General features: G+C 37.2%; 1 protein-coding gene across 3 annotated transcripts in view; it reads right to left on the reverse strand.

Annotated features, from left to right (window-relative positions):
- Positions 1-19,509, reverse strand: part of ccnh (cyclin H) — a 64,201-nt gene that overhangs the window by 29,703 nt on the left and 14,989 nt on the right. For 2 of the 3 annotated variants that reach the window (XM_069890477.1, XM_069890486.1), the window contains exons 2-4: positions 16,320-16,437; positions 13,885-14,010; positions 10,691-10,764 (exon numbers count right to left, since the gene is read on the reverse strand). In XM_069890477.1, coding sequence (XP_069746578.1) covers positions 10,691-10,764; positions 13,885-14,010; positions 16,320-16,436 — 317 coding nt within the window. In that variant the 5' untranslated portion in view covers position 16,437. Of the gene's footprint in view, positions 1-10,690; positions 10,765-13,884; positions 14,011-14,956; positions 15,044-16,319; positions 16,438-19,509 lie in introns of those variants that run through there. The other variant, XM_069890497.1, reaches the window with a different exon arrangement.

The raw sequence follows: 19,509 nt of genomic DNA on the forward strand, positions 1-19,509 counted from the left end.
GCAGCCAATCCATACTCAGCCATATTTGGTGGAGCCAGGACTCAGGAGGAAAAATCTGGGTAGGAGGGGCCCTAACAAGGCTGGACTTCATGGCAATCATTTTCCAATCTTAACAATGAGAGTTTTTTTTTTTTAAAAAGAGCTCTCCAGCCCATCTATATTTTATCACCTGCCTGGTACCTGCTTTCTGATAATGCAGTTGCTCCACATATAAAATGAACCTGAGATGGATTTTCTGATGGTACATGCCAATATTGGTGTCCTGACTTGCTGAAGATCAGAAGCACAACTGGTTTATTAGAACAATGTTGTGTGAAGAACTTGCACCAAATAACCTGTTTGTCTCAGACAAATGTATCCACACAATAAAACAAATTTTTTTTGGGGGGATGGGGGGTTCAAATTTTACACAGGTCAAATTTTTGACTGTGGTAAGTACCTATATTATTCAAGACATCGGGGAGCTCAGATGGTAAGTATGTGTTCACGGCATCAGGAGCTCAGATGGGCAGCTGGGGCCTAGGAGAAAGGCTGTGGCTGGGACCTCGGGAGCTTGGATGGGTGGGCGGCTGGGGCGACGGTCTGCAGTCAGAGGTGGGAGGGGCTAGGGAGTTCCAGTGGGTGGGCTGTCGAGGCCACGGGAGTTCCAGTGGATGGATGGCCAGGGTGAGGATCTGCAGTTGGGGCATCAGAAGCTCAGATGGGCAGGCGGAGCCAAAAGGGAGGGGGATTGACTTTTACACAGGTCATACGAAAACACAATTTTGGGCCCAAAAAGGGGTCAACTATTACACCATATCGATGATTACTCAAGTATATTCAGTAATTACCACTGTAATGAATAACGCCGCCAACTTCTGTTCAGACACACGATCTGTCAAGAGACTAATCAGCATCTGTTGATATTTTGAGTCTGCAAAGGTTGCCAGGGTAAACCAGAAGATGTGCAAGATGATACTCCTCAGCAATTGGTCTGACTGATTCTGTACATAATCAGATCTGATTGCCTGAAGATGAGTGGGATCTGATTGGAGAGGTCGAACATGCAATGAAAATCAGCCAGAAGGGACCAAAAAAGTCCACTAGAAATTGAATCTTGGGGATTGGCACTCCCTCTCAATAACATGGTCATCAGGTGCAAGGTGCGCTCAACACTGGTGTGTATGGAGCACATGTGGTCCAAATCCCGCACCTCCATCCTAGCAGTTACCAGAGCGATATGGGAGTCCAAGATGGATAGGATCCAAAGGAACGCCACGTACAAGTCACCAGACAATGGGGGCAAAGGCATACCCAACGTGGTCTCATCCTGTGTGTGGCTGCAACAGGCTGTGTGTGGAACCAAAGTACAAGGGCATCAAGTGCTGCTCTGTGCTGAGGGTCTTCTTGACCCAGGTGATACAAAGAATGGATCTGGCCCCACAGCCAGATGATGTTCCAGTTAGATGGACTTTGCCACACTACCAATCCTTCATGGAAAAGTTTTGCCAAGCACTTTTGACTATAATGCCATCAGCCAGCACAGAACGTCCTGCAGACACCAAGAGACGAGGGCTTGATGGACATGATGGGGTGGTTCCGAGAAGATTCTCCAGGTCATCTGGTGGAATGGCTCATTGTCAGTTCTCACAAACAAACACCAGAACTTGGCCTGGCTGGTGGTGAGAGGAGCCCTCCTGGTGAGATCCTTCCTGTACAACCAGAACATTACCTACATTGTCCCCGAGGTAACTGCTGTGGAGAGGAGACAGTCACTCACCTCTTTGCAGAATGCAGATTCACTAAGAATGTGTGTAGAAGGGGGGTGTGCCACGTGATGATGTGGGGTTAGACTCTGAATCCCTTCTCTCTCCAAAAAAGTTCAAGAGTTAAAAAAAGGTTAAAGTGGTTTAAAAAAAAAGGAAAAGTTGTCAGAAGACCTAGTTAACCCAACAAAATGTCACTTAAGAAAGATAAAACTGCTGTTACTTCACAAGGAAGTGAACCAAAAAAAGACAGATAAAGATGAGAGGCCTCCCTTGAAGAAGGATCTTGGAGCTGTCTGGAAGGTAGGAACCCGTGGGGACAAGCCTGAAGCTGGGGAGACTTTGGATGTCACTGTGCAAGGTCTCCCCTGACAATGGCCGCCTTCCATGGGAGAAGAAGTGACTCTGTGCATGTGCGAGGACAGAAAAGAATGGAGGGAATTTTTTAAAAAGCCCAAGAAGCCTCCAGCTCCAGCGATCAGGATGAAGACCAAGAAGAACAGGAATTGTACTTAGATCAAAGAGTTTTGGCTAAAAAAAAAAACCCAGAAAAAATGAGACTTGTATATCTACAATTGAAATGAAGAAATATATGGATACTTTTCAACAATCTTTGGTGCAATTAACAGTAGAAGTTAAAAAGTGTAATGAGAGTATAGTTGAAAATGGGAATTTTATAAAGGTGGAAAGAATGATGCTGAAAATGGATAAAAAATTTTTAGTTGTGGAAGAAAAATTTAAAGGGAACAAATTTAAAATTCAAAATGTTAAAGCTCAAGTGGCTGCAACAAAAGATCAATTAAATTAAAAAATTGACATTTTAGAAAATTTCAGTAGAAGAAATAATATAAAAATTGTTGAGTTTAAAGACGACGACGAAGGTCAAGACATGAAAAAGTTTTTGCAACATTGGATTCCGCAATCTTTGGGGGTAACTGAATTTCAAGGAGATGTTGAGGTTCAAAGAGCCCCATAAAGCATCACGACCAAAACCACAGCCAGATCAAAATCCACGTCCGATACTGGTCAAGTTACTTTGTTATGAATTGAGAGAAAAGATCCTGGAACTGGCAGTGAAACAAGCCAAAGAGAAGCAATCACTATTAATTCATAATGGAAATAAGATCTTCTTTTACCCTGATATAAGTTTTGATTTGTTGAAGAAAAGAATTCAATGCCATTAAAAATCTTATGGAAGAAGGGTTATGCTTTTGTTCTAAGATATCCAGCAGTATTGAAAGTTTTTGTTCCAGAAGGGAAAAATAGATTTTTTTTTAATATATACAGAGCCCAATGAGGCAAAGGTGTTTGCACATTCATTGCCTGAGAAAGAGAAGCAAGAGGGGAGGGATGGTTGAAGTGTGAGATAATACAGGATCATTATAGCTGATAATAGAGGGGAAAGAGCAAATATTTTTTTTTAATATTTTTTTTCGAGAGAGAGAATTTTAGGGAGGAAAGTTTTTAACCTGAAATAAGTTAAAATTTGTAATTCGCAGATATTAAATAGACCTAATGCAATAAGAGACAGTACAGTATTTTGAGAGTGTTAGTTGGGAGTGGAGGCTTAACTTCTACAGAGTCATGAGTGCTGGTGTGGTTTCAACTGCAACTCCTATAGATCAGGGTTTTAAGGACATATTAATAATGTACATCTTTGGTGGGGGGGGGGGGTTCCTACCTTTTTCTGTTCATCTTTTTAATACAGCTAAATATTACAAATATATTACAAAATATTATATTAGTGTTTTAAATGTGATAGGGATGGGAGTGGAAGGATGAATGGTTAGTATATTCAGTAAAGTATTTGATGGCTGAAAAACTGAATTTTATTAATATTAACATTAATGGGATACAGAATCAAATAAAGCAAAAACAAATATTAGTTTATCTGAAAAAGACTAAAATAGATATTACTTTTTTACAAGAAGCACATTTGACAGAAAAAGAACATGAAATTAAAGAGATTTGGTAGGAACTGTAATAGCATCCTCATTTAATTCAAAAGCTAGAGGTACAGCAATATTGATAAATAAAAATTTACCAGTGAAAATACTAGATACAATTGTAGATGTAGCCAGAAGATATTGTTTGGAATAATGGACCTTAATGTATATGCACCTAATGTAGATGATGGTAAATTTATACAAGATATTTTCATTCAATTATCAAGTGAAAAATTATATTAGGGGGATATTTTAATTTTACTTTAGATCCTAACTTGGATAGATCAGGAGATAAAATGGTGGAAAATAAAGTAGCTAAAATAGCAATAGATTTAATGAAAGACAAGGGCTTAGTAGATATATGGAGAAGAATTCACCCAAGTGAAAGAGATTATTCTTTTTACTCTTTTCAATATCAAACATATTCACGAATAGATACGTTTTTAACTTCTACACAATTTCAATATAGAGTACAAAAGTATCAAGCATGAGTTTTATCGGATCATTCACCTTTAATTTTGTTGAAAGAACAAAAAAGAGGCTATAAGTGAAGGTTAAATGCAACATTATTGAAGAAAAAGAATTTTGTGCCTTTATGAGACAAAAGATATTAATCTTTTCTTGAAACTAATAATGATTCAGTAACAAGCAAGTTTACAATATGTGATTTTATGAAGGCATATCTAAGAGGTGAAATAATAAGTTATAGTTCAAAAGTAAAGAAAGAATATACAAAAGAGCTAGATTAGTTAGAAAAATAATGAAATTGGAGAAGGAAATACAAGTACAAAAAATTAGAAAAGAATATTGTTAGAATTTTTTAAATTAAGATTTAATACAATACAAACAGAGTGGAGAGGGTTATAATGAGATCACGACAAAATATTATGAATTAGGTGAAAGGGCTCAAAGTAAAGTTGAGTATGAAGCACAAGTTTTATCAGATAATTCACCTTTAATCTTTTCAATTTTGTTGGAAGAAGAACAAAAGATAGATTATAGGTGCAGGTTAAATACAACATTACTGAAAAAAAGAATTTTGTGACTTTATGAGACAACAGATAATTTTTTTCTTGAAACTAATAATGATTCAGTAACTAGCAAGTTTACAATATGGGATTTTATGAAGGCATACCTAAGATGTCAAATAATTGTTATACTTCAAGGTGAAGAAAGAATATATGAAAGAGGCGGATCAGTTAGAAAAATAAATAATGAAATTGGAGAAGGAAATACAAGTGCAAAAAATGAGGAGAAAAGAATATTGTAAGAATCAAAATAATTAAGATTTAATACAATACAAACTTATAGAGTGGAGAGGGATACGATGAGATTGCAACAAAATATTATGAATTAGGTGAAAGGGCTCATAAAGTATTAGCATGGCAATTAAAGGCTGAACAAGTTTCTACAACAATAATAGCAGACTACTTACAAAACGAAGCAGATAAATCATAATTTTAAGGAATTTTATGTTGAATTTTATCATTCAGAATCTTTGAAAGATGATAACAAAATAAAAGAGTATTTGAGACAAGTTAAATTACCTGTGTTAGATGAAGCTGAAAAGTTAAGATTGTCTAATATTTTTTCTGAAATAGAAGTTTGAGACTCTGATGGCTTTACAGAATAATAAAGCACCAGGTTTTCCACCAGAATTTTATAAGGAGTTATTAATACCTGTATTAATGTGGGTATTAGACCAAATGAGATAGGTACATGACCTATCAGAATCTTTAAAAAAAGAGTTAATAACAGTAATTCCAAAGAAAGGAAGATTATTTAGAACCTTCTTCATATAGACCTATATCATTAGTGAATATAGATTACAAAATTGCATCAAAATTATTAGCTAATTGGTTAGTTGAATTTTTGCCAAAATTAATAAATATGGATCAAACTGATTTTATTAAAAATAAGAGAACAGCAGATATTATAGTTAATATTTTAAGTTTGATAAATATAACACAAAATAGAAAGATTGCAGTAGTAGCAGTTGTGTTAGATGCAGAGAAAGCACTTGATAGTTTGAATGGGTTTTTTTTTTGTTTAAAACACTTAATGTTTTTGGGATTCCAAATACTTTTATAAATTGGATAAAAGAATTGTATGCTCAGCCAAAAGCAAAAGTGGTTACAAATAGACAAATATCAAAAAACTTTTTTTTATTAGAAAGGGCTTCAAGGCATTGTCACCTTTTTCATTTGCATTAGCAAAAATAATTAGATAAAGAAATTAAAGAATTTGAGAGACGTAATAAAGAACATAAAATTAATTTGTTTGCAGATGATGTTATATTTAACAAGACCAGAAATATTGTTAAATATGATGAATATGAGATTAAAAGAATATGGATTAGTATCGGGTTATAAAGTTAATGTTGATGTTGATAAAAGTGAGGTGATGCCTATGGTGGATATTGATTATTCACAATGTAAAAGATTGACAAAATTTAAGTGGCAAAATCAGGCAATTAAATATCTGGGAGTAAAAATTAATAGAAATACAAATAATTTGTTTAAATTAAATTATTGACCACTATTGAAAAAGATAGAAGATCTGAGAAGATGGAAAGATTTATCATTAACATTAATAGAATTGAACTGTATAAAGATGAATATTTTTCCGAGATTATAATATTTATTTCAATCTTTACCCATTCATATACCAGAATTATTTGGGGGGGGGAGGGGTTTGAATAAAATTATACGAGAATTAATTTGGAAAGATAAGATGTCAAGAGTTGGTCTTGAAAAATTAACGTGGAAATTTGATCGGGGAGGTCTAAGATTACCAAATTTTAAAAATTATTGAGATTTTTGTCCTGTTATCAAGTAAGTGAAAAACAGCTTGGGTTCAGATTGAAATGAATAAAATTGGAGAAATTATCGCAGAACAAGTTTTATATAAATGAAAGAGTGAATTGTTTAAAGGAAAAATGAAAGTACCAATTCTAAAACATATATTGAAAATATGGAATGTTCATATGGAGAGAGATTAAAAATTATCAATGACCTAAAATGTTGTTAAAACAAAATCAACATATTCCTTTCACTTTGAAGAATCCTTTTTTTGATCATTGGTACAGTAAAGGTTTACAGAGGATAAAGGATTGTTTTTGGGATCTTTCTTTTTACCTTTTGAGCAATGAAAAGATAAATATAATATCTAAAATAATATAAATTTTGCATATCACCAATTAAAATTGTACTTAAAAAAGAAATTAGGAACAGATTTGAGACTCCCAGAACAAAGTTAATTTTAAGGTATAATAACAGATAGAATTAATACTAATTATATACTAATATGTATATACAATTACAAGAAACTAAAAGAAAAAAAGATTTATACAAATCAAAATTATGATGGGAGAAAGATTTAAATATACAAATTCAGGAGGAATTATGGTTAAAACTGTGTCAAGAGAATGTTACAATACAGTTAATGCTAGATATCAAAATATAATTTTCTTCATCAGTTATATTGTACTCCACATAAATTAAATAGGCTTAATTCCAATTATCTGGAGAAGTGTTTTAGATGCAACAAGGAAATAGGGATTTTATTTTACATTCAGGATGGTCCTGTAAGAAAGTGGAAAGAAGATAAAGATACAAAAAGATCTAAGAATTTTTTTAGTTGGGAATATATATGAAAAAGATATAAAACTGAAATTGGATAAATATCAAGAATTTTTTTTTAAAGCATAGCAATAGCGACAGCAAGGAAATATCTAGCGGTAACATGAAATTATTAGGCAGGTGGCAGATTGAAATGGAAAATTGTACACCTTAAGAAAAAATTACATATAGTTTAAGGAATCAAGCTGAAAATTTTTATAAAATTTGGAAACCACATATGGATTTTATGAATAAAATTCCATCCACCTTCTCCACTTTACCCATCCCTCTCAATTAGAAGCTATAAAAATGGTCAATGAAATAGTATATATGCTAATAATATTAGATATGTAGAAGTAGGTGTTATTTTCTTTCTTTTCTTCTTTCTTTTGGGGGGGTTGGGGAGAAAAATTTTAAAAATTTGTATCATTGTGTATGACTTATGATAATTACTATATTATTGAATGATTTGTTTTTGTATTGATACAAAAGATAAGTAAAATTTTCCAAAAAAAAAGGTGTGTAGAAGGATACAAGTGTCCTTGTCACGGTTCATCCCTAGCAGCAATGTGACAGAGGACTCTCTGATCTAAGGGCTGTTATTGGGGATGCATGGAGTCAAATATCCAGACCCTCAACTCGGTGAAAGTCAAACTTGGGACTGTGCAGAACCTGTTGCACTTTCAGTACATGCAGATGTCAGTCTGGGAATGCTGCAGCCTGGCACCCTCCAGGGTGCAGGAGTATATGCTCAGGGACACACTGAGGCTTGACACAGTCAATGCAAAGGTGCTGTGGGGATGGACCATAGTCTAGAGTCCTTCAGTTACTGGGTATTGAGGGGCTGATACCGAGAGGAAGCCCATCAAGTTACAGAAGGGGGAGTGTTGATCGAGGTGCTACAGTGGAACCAATGGTGTAAATATAAATTAATGTAGCAATCAACAGCAATGGAAATGTAAAGGTGGGAAGAGACTTTTGAATGGTTTTCTTTTTGTAAATAATTCATCATGAATAAAGGTTATTTTTTCCACAAATTATTTATCTTAATCCAACAGGTTATTTTACAATTATTTCTGTAACATCATGGTTTTAAATTGGTAACCAACTGTGTTCTGATGTGGGCTAATGGGACTACAGCAGACTCCTACCCAATTTAGCCTAAAGATTTCAAGGAGCTTTCCTCTAACACCATGGTTTTATTTAAACATTAACACTTCTGATCTTGTTCAGGTTAGCATATGATATTAGGAACTTTGTGCTTTCAATGTCCCATCTATCCCAATTTCTTCATGATAGTTAATTCTTGAAATCTTCTAATTCACAAAAAATTAAGGTGAACTGTTCTGAACAGCATCAACAATATTGTTACCAAACAGGAGTAAACATGACTTTTTAAAAAAATATATATATTTAGACATACAGCACGGTAACAGGCCCTTTCAGCCCACGAGCCTGTGCCGCCCAATTAACCTACACCCCTGGTATGTTTTGAAGGGTGGGATAAAACTGGAACCTCTGGAGAAACCCCACAGACACGAGGAGACTGTACAAATTGCTTACAGACAGCACAGGATTCAAACCCGGTCCAATCACTAGTGCTGCAGCAGCATTGCACTCACCACTAATGCCAACTGTGCTGTCCTTTTAATGTACATACTCATTCAAATTTAATTTTATAAAAAAGATATTTATGCAGTCAATTAGTGTGACATGACCAATAATGCTATTAACTTCCACAAGCCATTAATGTTATAGTTTTATAACATCAGTACATCTTACAAAGGTGAAATATAGGAATATAACACCATCTACAAATTTGATGATGATACCACGGTAGTGGCTATATAAAGGAAGGGGATGAGTCAACATACAGGAGGGAGATTGAAAAGTTGGCTGAATGGTGCAACAACAATAAACTTGCATTCAATGTCACAAAATCTAACAAGCTGATTGTTGGTTTCAGGAAGGGAAAACCAAGAGGTGTACGATTCAGCGATAATTGGAAAATCAGAGGTGGAAAAGATAAGGAAAGTTAAGTTCTTGGGAGTCACTATCTCAGAGGATCTTTCCTGATCCCAACACTCCAATGGCATCATGAAGAAAGCATGTCAGCCCCTCTACTTCCTCAGGAGTTTGCAGCGGTTTGTTATGACACCAGAAATCCGAGTAAATTTCTACAGATGTTTGGTAGAAAATGTGCTGACCGGTTGTACCACATTCAGAAGGTAGTGGACACAGACCAGGACATCAAGGGCAATACCATCCCCACTGTCGAGAACATCTACAGGGAACGCTGCCATCCAAGAGCAGCAGCAATCATCAAGGATCCACACCAACCAGCACACACTCTGTTCTCGCTGCTGCCATCAGGAGGTATAAAAGACTCGCACCACCAGGTTAAGAAACAGCTGCTAACCCTCCACCATCAGATTCCTCAACAACAAACTCAATCAGGGACTCATTTAAGGTCTCTGACTTGTACACTTCATTGACTTTTTTTCATTCTCTCTGTATTGCAGTTTGTTTACATGTATACACCATGTATACTTTTTTTTGTACTACCAATAGGTGGTAATTCTGCCTCACCTGCAGGAAACAAAATCTCAGGGTTGTATGTGATGTCATGTAAGTAATCTGACAATAAATCTGAAATCTCAATCTGAAAAATAAGGCTTCAAGAAATTTAACAGTCACCTGTGACGCCACTTAGAAAGAATTGTGTATCATAGATAGTTAGGATCATTAAAAAAAGCTTTAAGCACACTGGCCTTCATTAATCAAAGGGCATAGCAGTTGGGATGTTGTGTTGAAGTTGGTGAGGCTACATTTGGGGCATTGTGTGTAGTTTTAGTCACCTACCTATAGGAAAGCCATCTTTCAGAATGAAACACTAAGACAAAATTTACAAGGATTTTGCCGGTACCTCAAGAGCTGAGTTAGAGGGAAAAGTTGAATAGGTTAGGAGTCAGAGAATATGGGGAGATTTGCAAGAAGTATACAAAATTATAAGGCATATAGATAGGCTAAATCCAAATAGACTTCTTCCACTGAGGATGGATGAGACAAGTACAAGGGAACATGGGTGAAAGGAGAAATGTTAAAGGTGAAAGGGAATGTTGTAAGTGTGGAACAACCTGCCAGCGGAGGTGGTAGATGCAGGTTCCATTTTGACATTTAAGCAAAGATTGGATAGGTACATAGGAGGGATGGATATGGATGTAGATCAATGAAATTAGGCAGAATAAATAGTTCACTATGGACTAGATGGGCCAAAGAACCTATTTAAGCACTGTGTTCAATGATTCTAAATACACATACAGAAGTTGGTACATATGGCAACTATAACCTAATCATGCAAAAGGTAATAAAAACTCACATAATTGTCCTGGGATGATATTCCATCAATGAGTTGTTTAAATAAAATCTCTTGAAATACATACTTGCTGTACCCTAGACAAAGATGTATAAAAAAGTTTTCAATTGCATGTACCTCCATCTAAACAGTAGATGACAAGACCAAAATCCAATACCTTATAGTGCAGACAATGCAGGATTTTGATAATCTATAAAATAATTTTGAATGAATATTTAACTTCTTTAAAACTTACCAAAAATTATATTTTAAGAAAACACTAACTAGACATTTTCAGAAATCCAAAACAAAATCTTAGAGGTAGTCAGCGTATCAAGCAGCAGTTTGTGGAAAATAAAACTAAATTAATGGTTCAGCTCAATGACCTAAGCAGTTGTGATGAAAGTTAACAAATATATATTTTAACTCTTTATCCCAGAGATCAGCAAACTCCAAGATCTGGAACTCAACACCCCACTGGAATTGGATCATGGATTTCCTCACCTCCAGATCACAGTGAGATTGGTAAGTACATCTCCTCCCAATCTCCATCAGTACCAGAGCACACTAAGGCTGCGTTCTTAGCTCTATGCTCTATTCACTTTACACCGATAACTGTGTGGCTCGGTACAACAATAGTGGTAATGAGTCAGCATGCAGCAGGGGAGTTGAAAACTCGAGTGAATGGTGTACTATCAGCAACAGACTAGAAGGGCCGAATAGCCTGTTTCTGTGCTGTATCATTCTATGGTAATAACAGGTCTCAATGATTACCCCCTTGACCTCCACTATTCTAAAATGTTTTGCACATCTGCAGATGGAATGCATCAAAGCACACCTCCCAGAGACGCTGGATCCATTTCAATTCACTTATAGAAGAAACCGTTCCACAGACGATGCCACAGCCTTATTACTTCACTCCATCCTGACCCAACTGGAGAATGATTCCTCATATGCCAAGCTGATGTTCATCAACTTCAGCTCAACCTTTAACACGATCATTCCTCAGAGACTGATGGAGAAGCTATCCTCGCTGGGATGCAACATCTCTCTCTGTAACGCGATCCTGGAGAGGTCAGTTTGGTCAGGTCAGTAGCAGAATATCAAGCACCATCATGCTGTGCACTGGCCTGCTTCAGGGCTGTGTGCTCAGCCCGCTCCTGTTTACACTACTGACCCATGAATGCGTCACCAGATCCAGCTCCAACAGTGTCATCAAGTTTGCAGATGACACACCAGTAGTCGACCTCATCAGCAACAACGATGAGTTGCACGACAGAGAAGAGGTGGAAAATCTCATGAAATGGCGTAACAACCCGAGTCTCAATTTGGACAAGGCCAAAGAGATGATCGTGGACTTCAGGAGAACCAGGAACAACCAGCCTCCACTACACATCAACAACTCTGTAGTAGAGTTAATGGAGAGCACCAAGTTATTTAGGTCACTTATTTAGTGACCTATCGTGGACACTCAACATTTCCACATTTGTCAGGAGAGTGAAACAGCGACTGCACTTCCTGAGAAAACTGAAGTGGGCAAGGCTACCCCCCACCATTATGTCAGTCTTCTAGGGGAGCTCTATCAAGAGCATCGTGGCTGGCTGCATCAGTGTGGTACAGTTGCTGCAGAGAAATCGATTGGAGGTCAATCCACAAGACTATAAGAGTGGGAGAGAGGATCACTGGAGTCTCCCTCTCTCCCCCCCCCCCCCCCCCATCAACGTGATCTATCGAGATGCTCACAATCATTGAGGACCCCTTCCACCCTGCACATAGCATCTTTTAGCTGCTCCTGTCAAGAAAGAGATACAGGGGCATCAGAGGCAGCTCCACCAGGCTGAGGAACAGCTTCTTCCAACACAGTGAGATGCTGAACGACTGAAGGAGCTGATCTAACAATAATCATAAATCACTAATCTGACACTAATCATCCAAGACTCTCTTTTGCACAAAGCAATATTTATTTATTTTTATAGATAGAATACTCATCCTGCATATGTATTGTTTGTCTAAATGTGTGTTATGTCTGTATGTGTGCCTCCATGTTTTGAACTGACGACCACACAACGCTGTTTTGTTGGGTTGTACTTGTACAATCAGGTGACAATAAACTGGACTGCGATAGCAAAAAGAATCAAGAAGTCATTGAAGTGGCAAAGATTAGGGTTGAGGGTCAGTCAGGTCAATTCCCTTCAGGGGAATAAGACATATCTGCCTCCGGAAACAAAGCAGAGAATCTGATAACTCGTCCAGCACCCCAACAAGAACAAACTGATCAAGTGGAAAGAAAAGCAAAATGTCCAGTTTTCAGACATCCAAACTGATGTACCAATTTTCAACTTTTTTTTAGCATCAATAATTTTAAAAAATATTATGTTTCCCTCAGCTCCTTGCTTTAAAGTATTGCTTTTAGGACATTATCTGTTAAGAGGGTGATTTAAAAAGTAGCAGGCAGCATGGTTAGTGTGCCAGAGATCAGGACCTGGGTCCGAATCCCACACTGTCGGTAAAGTTTGTACGTTCTCCCCGCGTCTGCGTGGGTTTTCCCCAGGTGCCCTGGTTCCCTCCCTCTGGTTGAAATGTAGAGGGGGTGTAGGTTAATTGGGTGAAATGGCCTGTTATCATGCTGTATGTCTAAAATTTAAAAATAGATTCTGAAGTAGTACACCAAATGCTGCATGGAATGTGAACAAAATTCCAGCAGGTTTCAAAAATTAGCCAAACTACCTAGGCCATTTCCTTTGTATTGAACACTCTCACCAAATTTACATAAATATGTTCTCAAACATTCTAAAAATATAAATATGCATTAATAAACTAATTAAAATGTTTAAATAACTAAAAGAAAATTATATAACTAATAAACCACTTCCATTGTAACTTAAAAACAGTGACTGGTTTTGAAATTACAAATTTCAGCTGCATGAACACCTCTCTCTATTAGAACAGTGCACAGCAGGAAGCATCCTGTCCACGTGGTTTGGAAACTGATCACTGTATTTATACAGACAATAATTGATCCCTGAATCATGTAATGTATTGGCCAAGCTCACAAATCTGCTGAGAAAGCAGCAGCGGATAATGAAGACTACAGGAAGTGCATATTATTCTGTAATGTAGATATGTAAATAAAATTGTGGCTGAGTTAAAAACTTACAATCAGCTACCAGCTCTCAAAACGTTTTCATTCGGTGTAAAGATAACATCTGGATTCTTACCATCACAGATTTGGGCATGGTTGGTTTAAATGCAGAACAGAAATCCAATAGTCGTTTCTCATAATATTTACAGAGCACTTTTTCTTCATGAGGTTCCAACAATGGCAGAGAATCATTTGGAGAAAACTGTTCACCAAAAGCAATCAAAAAGAAAATAACTGTCAGATACATAATGTATGCCCATAAAACAATAGTTATTGACCAAATTACTCATTTTCCAAGTTTATTATACATCACCACACTAATTTGTATTTCTACAGTGGTTGGCGCATCGCTATTTCAGCGCCAGCGATCTTGGTCGAATCCAGCACTGTCCGTGAGCAGTTGTATATTCCCCACGTATCTGCATCAGTTTTGCCCAAGTACTCCAGTTTCCTCCCACCCTCCAAAACAGCATATGGGGTTTGTAAATTAATTGGTGTACTTGAAGGGCACTGGCTCATGGGCCAGAAGGGCCTGTGTGTCTAAAAATATTTTAACAAAGCCAAATGAACGAAGATGCTATTTGGAAGTATAATCCAGATCCAAGAATAGGACACTGAAAACTGAAAAGGCTTGATCAAGGAAATAAATTAATTAACAAAAAGGAAATGGTTGAAAATGGTTGAAAATTCCAGGGCCAGGAAGCTTTGCACCTGAAAAAAAAATACATGGAATTATTAAATTTAGGAATGACCAAGGGTTGAATATGAAGAATGCAGAACTCAGAGATAAGACACAAAAAGCTTTAAACAAAGAGGGAAAATTTGAGAATTAAGTTAGTTATTTGAAAGATCAATAAACAGAGTTGATTAGTGAACAGAATGTGATGCAAAATGAAATACAGAAGGTATGGTTGGAACACAACATTTACGAGGGTAAAACAAAGGTCAGAGAGTATGGTTTTGGATTAGTGAAATATAGAATTATCAAAGCAATAGATAAGGACTTCAACAACAAAGAAGCCAAGCAGGTATAATCTAACGTGACTTCATAAATAAAAACACCATATTTGCTAATGTTCAAATACTCGCGTCAGAAAGTAAAAATGAATTCACAAAAAATTGACTTTGCACATTCTAAGTATTCCTACCTCAATTAAAATCATGCTTGAATATTTATATTCATTCACGGGACATAGGTGTTACTAGGAATTCCAGTGTAAAGACATCATGAATTGACCTTGAACAGAGGAGGTAGTTAACAACTAACAATATTGGTGGATACTCACGTGCAGGGAGACCAGATGAAGATAGAGTGAGTAAAACATATCCTGTTAAATTCGGTAATTTCATTGTTTGCATCCTTGAGATTCGTTTTAGTTTTAAATTTATTTTATAACATTAAAACTCATATCTGAGTCCAAACCACGTTCTTGGCAGTGAGTCAAATTACTTAATCACAATGTTATAATGTCCAGTAGTACATAGATCAATTAAAACTAAAATATTGCTTACCTAATCTAAAGTTTTAAAATATGTAAAAAGTATCAAATCCTAACGAAAATCAAAAGGCCCATTAAATTTAAAAAGCAGAATTATATGTTAGGAGTCCAGAGGACCCCGAAATCCAACAGCAATAGATATGCTCCACGACAAAGGGTTACTTAAACAAAAGTTGCTTTTAATTATCTTTGAACATGAAAATAGAATCAAATTTTAACTTATCTCTATTGACTCACTTAACCTATTTAACCCCCTTCTAATTCTATGCGCATGTGTGTAAGTTTAGCAAAGTTCTTTGGTTCACAGTCCTATCTCACTGGTTGCAGGCAATTCTTGTACTGCGCACAGAAGTTAACTTTAATAAAGTTCATCAGGCTTTGGTGCTTAACAGTTAAATGGTTACGTCTCAGAAGGGTTCTTATTGGTTTTCAGAGATAATTTTTCTTGTTCCTGATTCCTTTACAATCAGCCACTCCAGTGCCTTGCTGATGAAACTTTCTCCCTTCAGGGTTCTCCAGATGATAACCTCTTTCTTTCAGGTCACCACAGAGTTCCTTTCTGTTACCCCTATTACAAGGGAAACACCAGACAGCCAGTTCTCTCCTTTGATCAGGCCGTCTTCCAAAGCTTGCCACCTTCTCCCTCTGGAACCAATGTCTGTGTCTCTCTCTCTCTCTCTCTCACTCCCTCCAACTCTGAGAGCAAAGCCTGTTTTTTTTTCTCTGCTCTCTGCCTGCAAATATCACATGGCCTTCCAGACAGTAATTTGTTTTCCAGACAAAGCTGCTACTGCCTGTTGTTACATTTGTTGCCATTGTGAGTCTCTGAGTACTCTTGCAAAAGCTCCTGCAAATATTCTGTGTTTTAAACTGTTTGTGTGTGACCTGCTCTAACAAACCTTTCCCAATTAATCTCCCAAACACCTCTATATTCACTGTCACACATCTTATAAGCATTGCACATCAAGTATCCAACTTAATTATTTTAGAGAACGGATTGGAATTGTTTTACCTTTCTACTTGCCAAAACTTTGGACCGAAACTTTTGATTGGCTTCATTTCTCATATTTTCTAGTATTCCTTCATTGTGAAAAATCCAGCATTTTTTCTGGGTACTGCTGTTAAACATTCTGAAAAAAAAATCACTCAAAATTTTATCCTGTAACCAAATAAACAACTCTGCTTTTGTGATAAGTTAACATTAATGATCTGAAATGCATCACATAGATCCATTAGAGACAACATCTACATCAGCATCTTCTGGTACACACTGGAATAAATCTTGGAAACAGTGGCAAGCATCAATATTTATTTTAACTCTACATTAGTTTGAAATAGTACAGGTGTTTTTGTACTGCATACCATTTTCCAATTTCTTGCATTGAATTTTGGACAGATAATGGGTAATCTTGAAGAATAAAAAGATGTCTAAACATTTTTGAATATATTAATAAATGTTGGAATTAAAATTTTCTTGAAAATAAAGTTGACTTTATTTACAAAGAATCGAAACATTTTACAAGTGGCCTTTGACAAAAGTTATCAGCACAAGGTCAAGGACTGGCAAATTGCACTCTTTCCATTTTTACTTTGAACTCGACTGCAAAAGACAAGCGGTGCTTGATTTAGAAACTCATTCAACTCCTCAAATGAGAATTTCTAACTCTCTGGCCCAACTTGCATTAAATCAGCTATGTTCTTAGTTAAGAGAAAACAGAATGACATGGCCCACAAGCCAAGATGATGGAAATGGCTGCCAGTCAATCCACTTGGAGGTCTTATTCAGAAAAAAATGTTCCCTACAGAAGAGCCCCAAGTATATTTTTGTTATCCTGGTCCTCACGCCTCCATGAAGAAAGTTTAGAACTTGTGGGAAAAGTTTCTATCCCTCGGTTCTGAATGAACCTTTCCTGATTTTAAATATCTTGATAAAAGGTTCCTGTTTTCCAGAGCCCAATCCAGCTATTTCACATAACCAAAGTCCCTTATAAATGGAATGGTTTTGGTAAATATCTTCTCCACCACCCAAAAACCTCAATTCTTTCCAGACATACAACTACTTCAAATTTACCAATCCAATATCAAATAAAAGTGAGATGGAAAACACGAAAGAGATTGAAAGTTTGGTGCCAAGATAACCACTTCTCTCTCAACCTAAATAAGATGATGAGATGATCATTGACTTTAAAAGGAACAGAGTCAACATTCAGGTCTATATTGATAGTGCTGGTGCACCATACACAGCTTCAAGTTAACAGAAATGTATATCTCCAGTGACCTGACCTGGGCAAACACCTTGACATGATGATTAAAAAAAAACTGCACCAATGCCTTCATTGTCTTCAAAAGTTCCGCATGTCCCCCCTGTACATCAGCAAGATCCACAGGCACACTATAGAAAGCATACTAGATGAATCCATCACAATATGACATGGGAGCTGCTTGGTTCAAGATGGAGCTCAGAAAGTAACATAAATGTCTCTCTTCTCCATGGACACCATCTACTTCTCCCAATGCCTAGGAAAGGCAGCCAACATATTGTTGGACCCATTGCACGCAGGCACACACTCTTCTCCCTCCGCTCCTATCACACAGGTAGAGTGTGAGAGCACACACAAGACTTTAAAAAAGTTTCTTTACACAGCCATCAGGATCCTCAATGAACCCCATAACAGTGCTATTTTATGGCTATACAAATGTTAGACTGAATACAGAAGAAAACTCACTCTAATACATATTTTGTAGCAAATAAAAATACCCAAAAATGTAGAACCAACATTTTTATAAAGGTTCATCATGACGTCCATGCTCTTGAGCTCCATTCGCCCACTTATACTACCCAAGATCCTTCAAGCTTTTACAAAATCAATTTCTCATCCTGTCACTTTCAACCAATTACACACATTGATCTAGACTTCTGTTCTTATAAACCTTTCAGAATTGTGCCCTCTTGCTTCCCGCTTCTCATTCATCCAACCAAAAACAACTTTCTATTTCTCACCAGTAAACGTAACCTGCCGCACATTCACCTAGTGCGATCAGGTCCCTGTGAAGAATGTTAGTATCCTCACAGGTCATCACTAAGTTTGAGTCATCTGCGAATTTAGTATCAATGAACAGAAGCTTCCACTGTACACTTTCCTCCAATGTTAAGTAGCTAATTTTTCTAACCACACTGCTATGCTACTGTACAGCTGTTCATTCCATTGTATTTAATGTTGATGACAAAACCTGCTACATAGAACCCAAATGCCTTTATAAATCTACTTATACAGTAACTATACCTGATATCATGTTATTAAAGCACAATTTCCTTTCAGTATACCCATAGAGGTTCTCTCAGATCAATTTACACTTCTAATTGTTATTTCTAGCTCTTCCCCCATCATCCCAGTTAAAAACACTGGTCTACAGGTAACTGGTTTTTTCCCCCACCTTATATCATTTTTAATGTATTTTTTCAAGAGTTGGATATGACAGACATGGCCAGGAACTAACAGTCCAGAACAATTCAGAGGATAATTGAGACTTTGTGAGACAACAACATCTCTCATTAGGAAGACCAGATGAGGATTTCCAATAGTTTTATGAGATATAATTTTTAAAGCAACAGTGAGTCAGAGTAAAATCTAACGTTGCCTCCCATTTGAACCAGGTGATTTAATCACCCCTAATGCAACAAGGCCCGTTCTTTATGGACTTCCATATTACTTCCTATGGTGTGACTCCGGCAGTATTTTTTTCTTCCTAAAAGGATGAGATCCCAGGGCTTTTCACTATTCACCCAGACTGTACACGATCCCTCCGGGGTGAGCAACATTTATGCAGAATACACGTCCCACCCCAAGGTGTGCACCCTTCACCCATAGAGATCATGTCACTACAGGGTCTGCACCGTTCACCCAGAGAGTCCATGTTGTTTCCCCACCCGCCCCCCCCCCCACCCCCGGGTGTGCACCCTTCACCCAGAGTCTCTACGTCCTCCCCTCCCGGGGTGTGCACCCTTCACCCAGAGACTCTACGTCCTCCCCTCCCGGGGTGTACACCCTTCACCCAGAGACTCCACGTCCTCCCCTCCCGGGGTGTGCACCCTTCACCCAGAGACTATACGTCCTCCCCTCCCGGGGTATGCACCCTTCACCCAGAGACTCTACGTCCTCCCCTCCCGGGGTGTGCACCCTTCACCCAGAGAATCTACGTCC

Source organism: Narcine bancroftii, chromosome 1 (genome assembly GCF_036971445.1).
Source record: "Narcine bancroftii isolate sNarBan1 chromosome 1, sNarBan1.hap1, whole genome shotgun sequence".
Taxonomy (NCBI): domain Eukaryota; kingdom Metazoa; phylum Chordata; class Chondrichthyes; order Torpediniformes; family Narcinidae; genus Narcine; species Narcine bancroftii.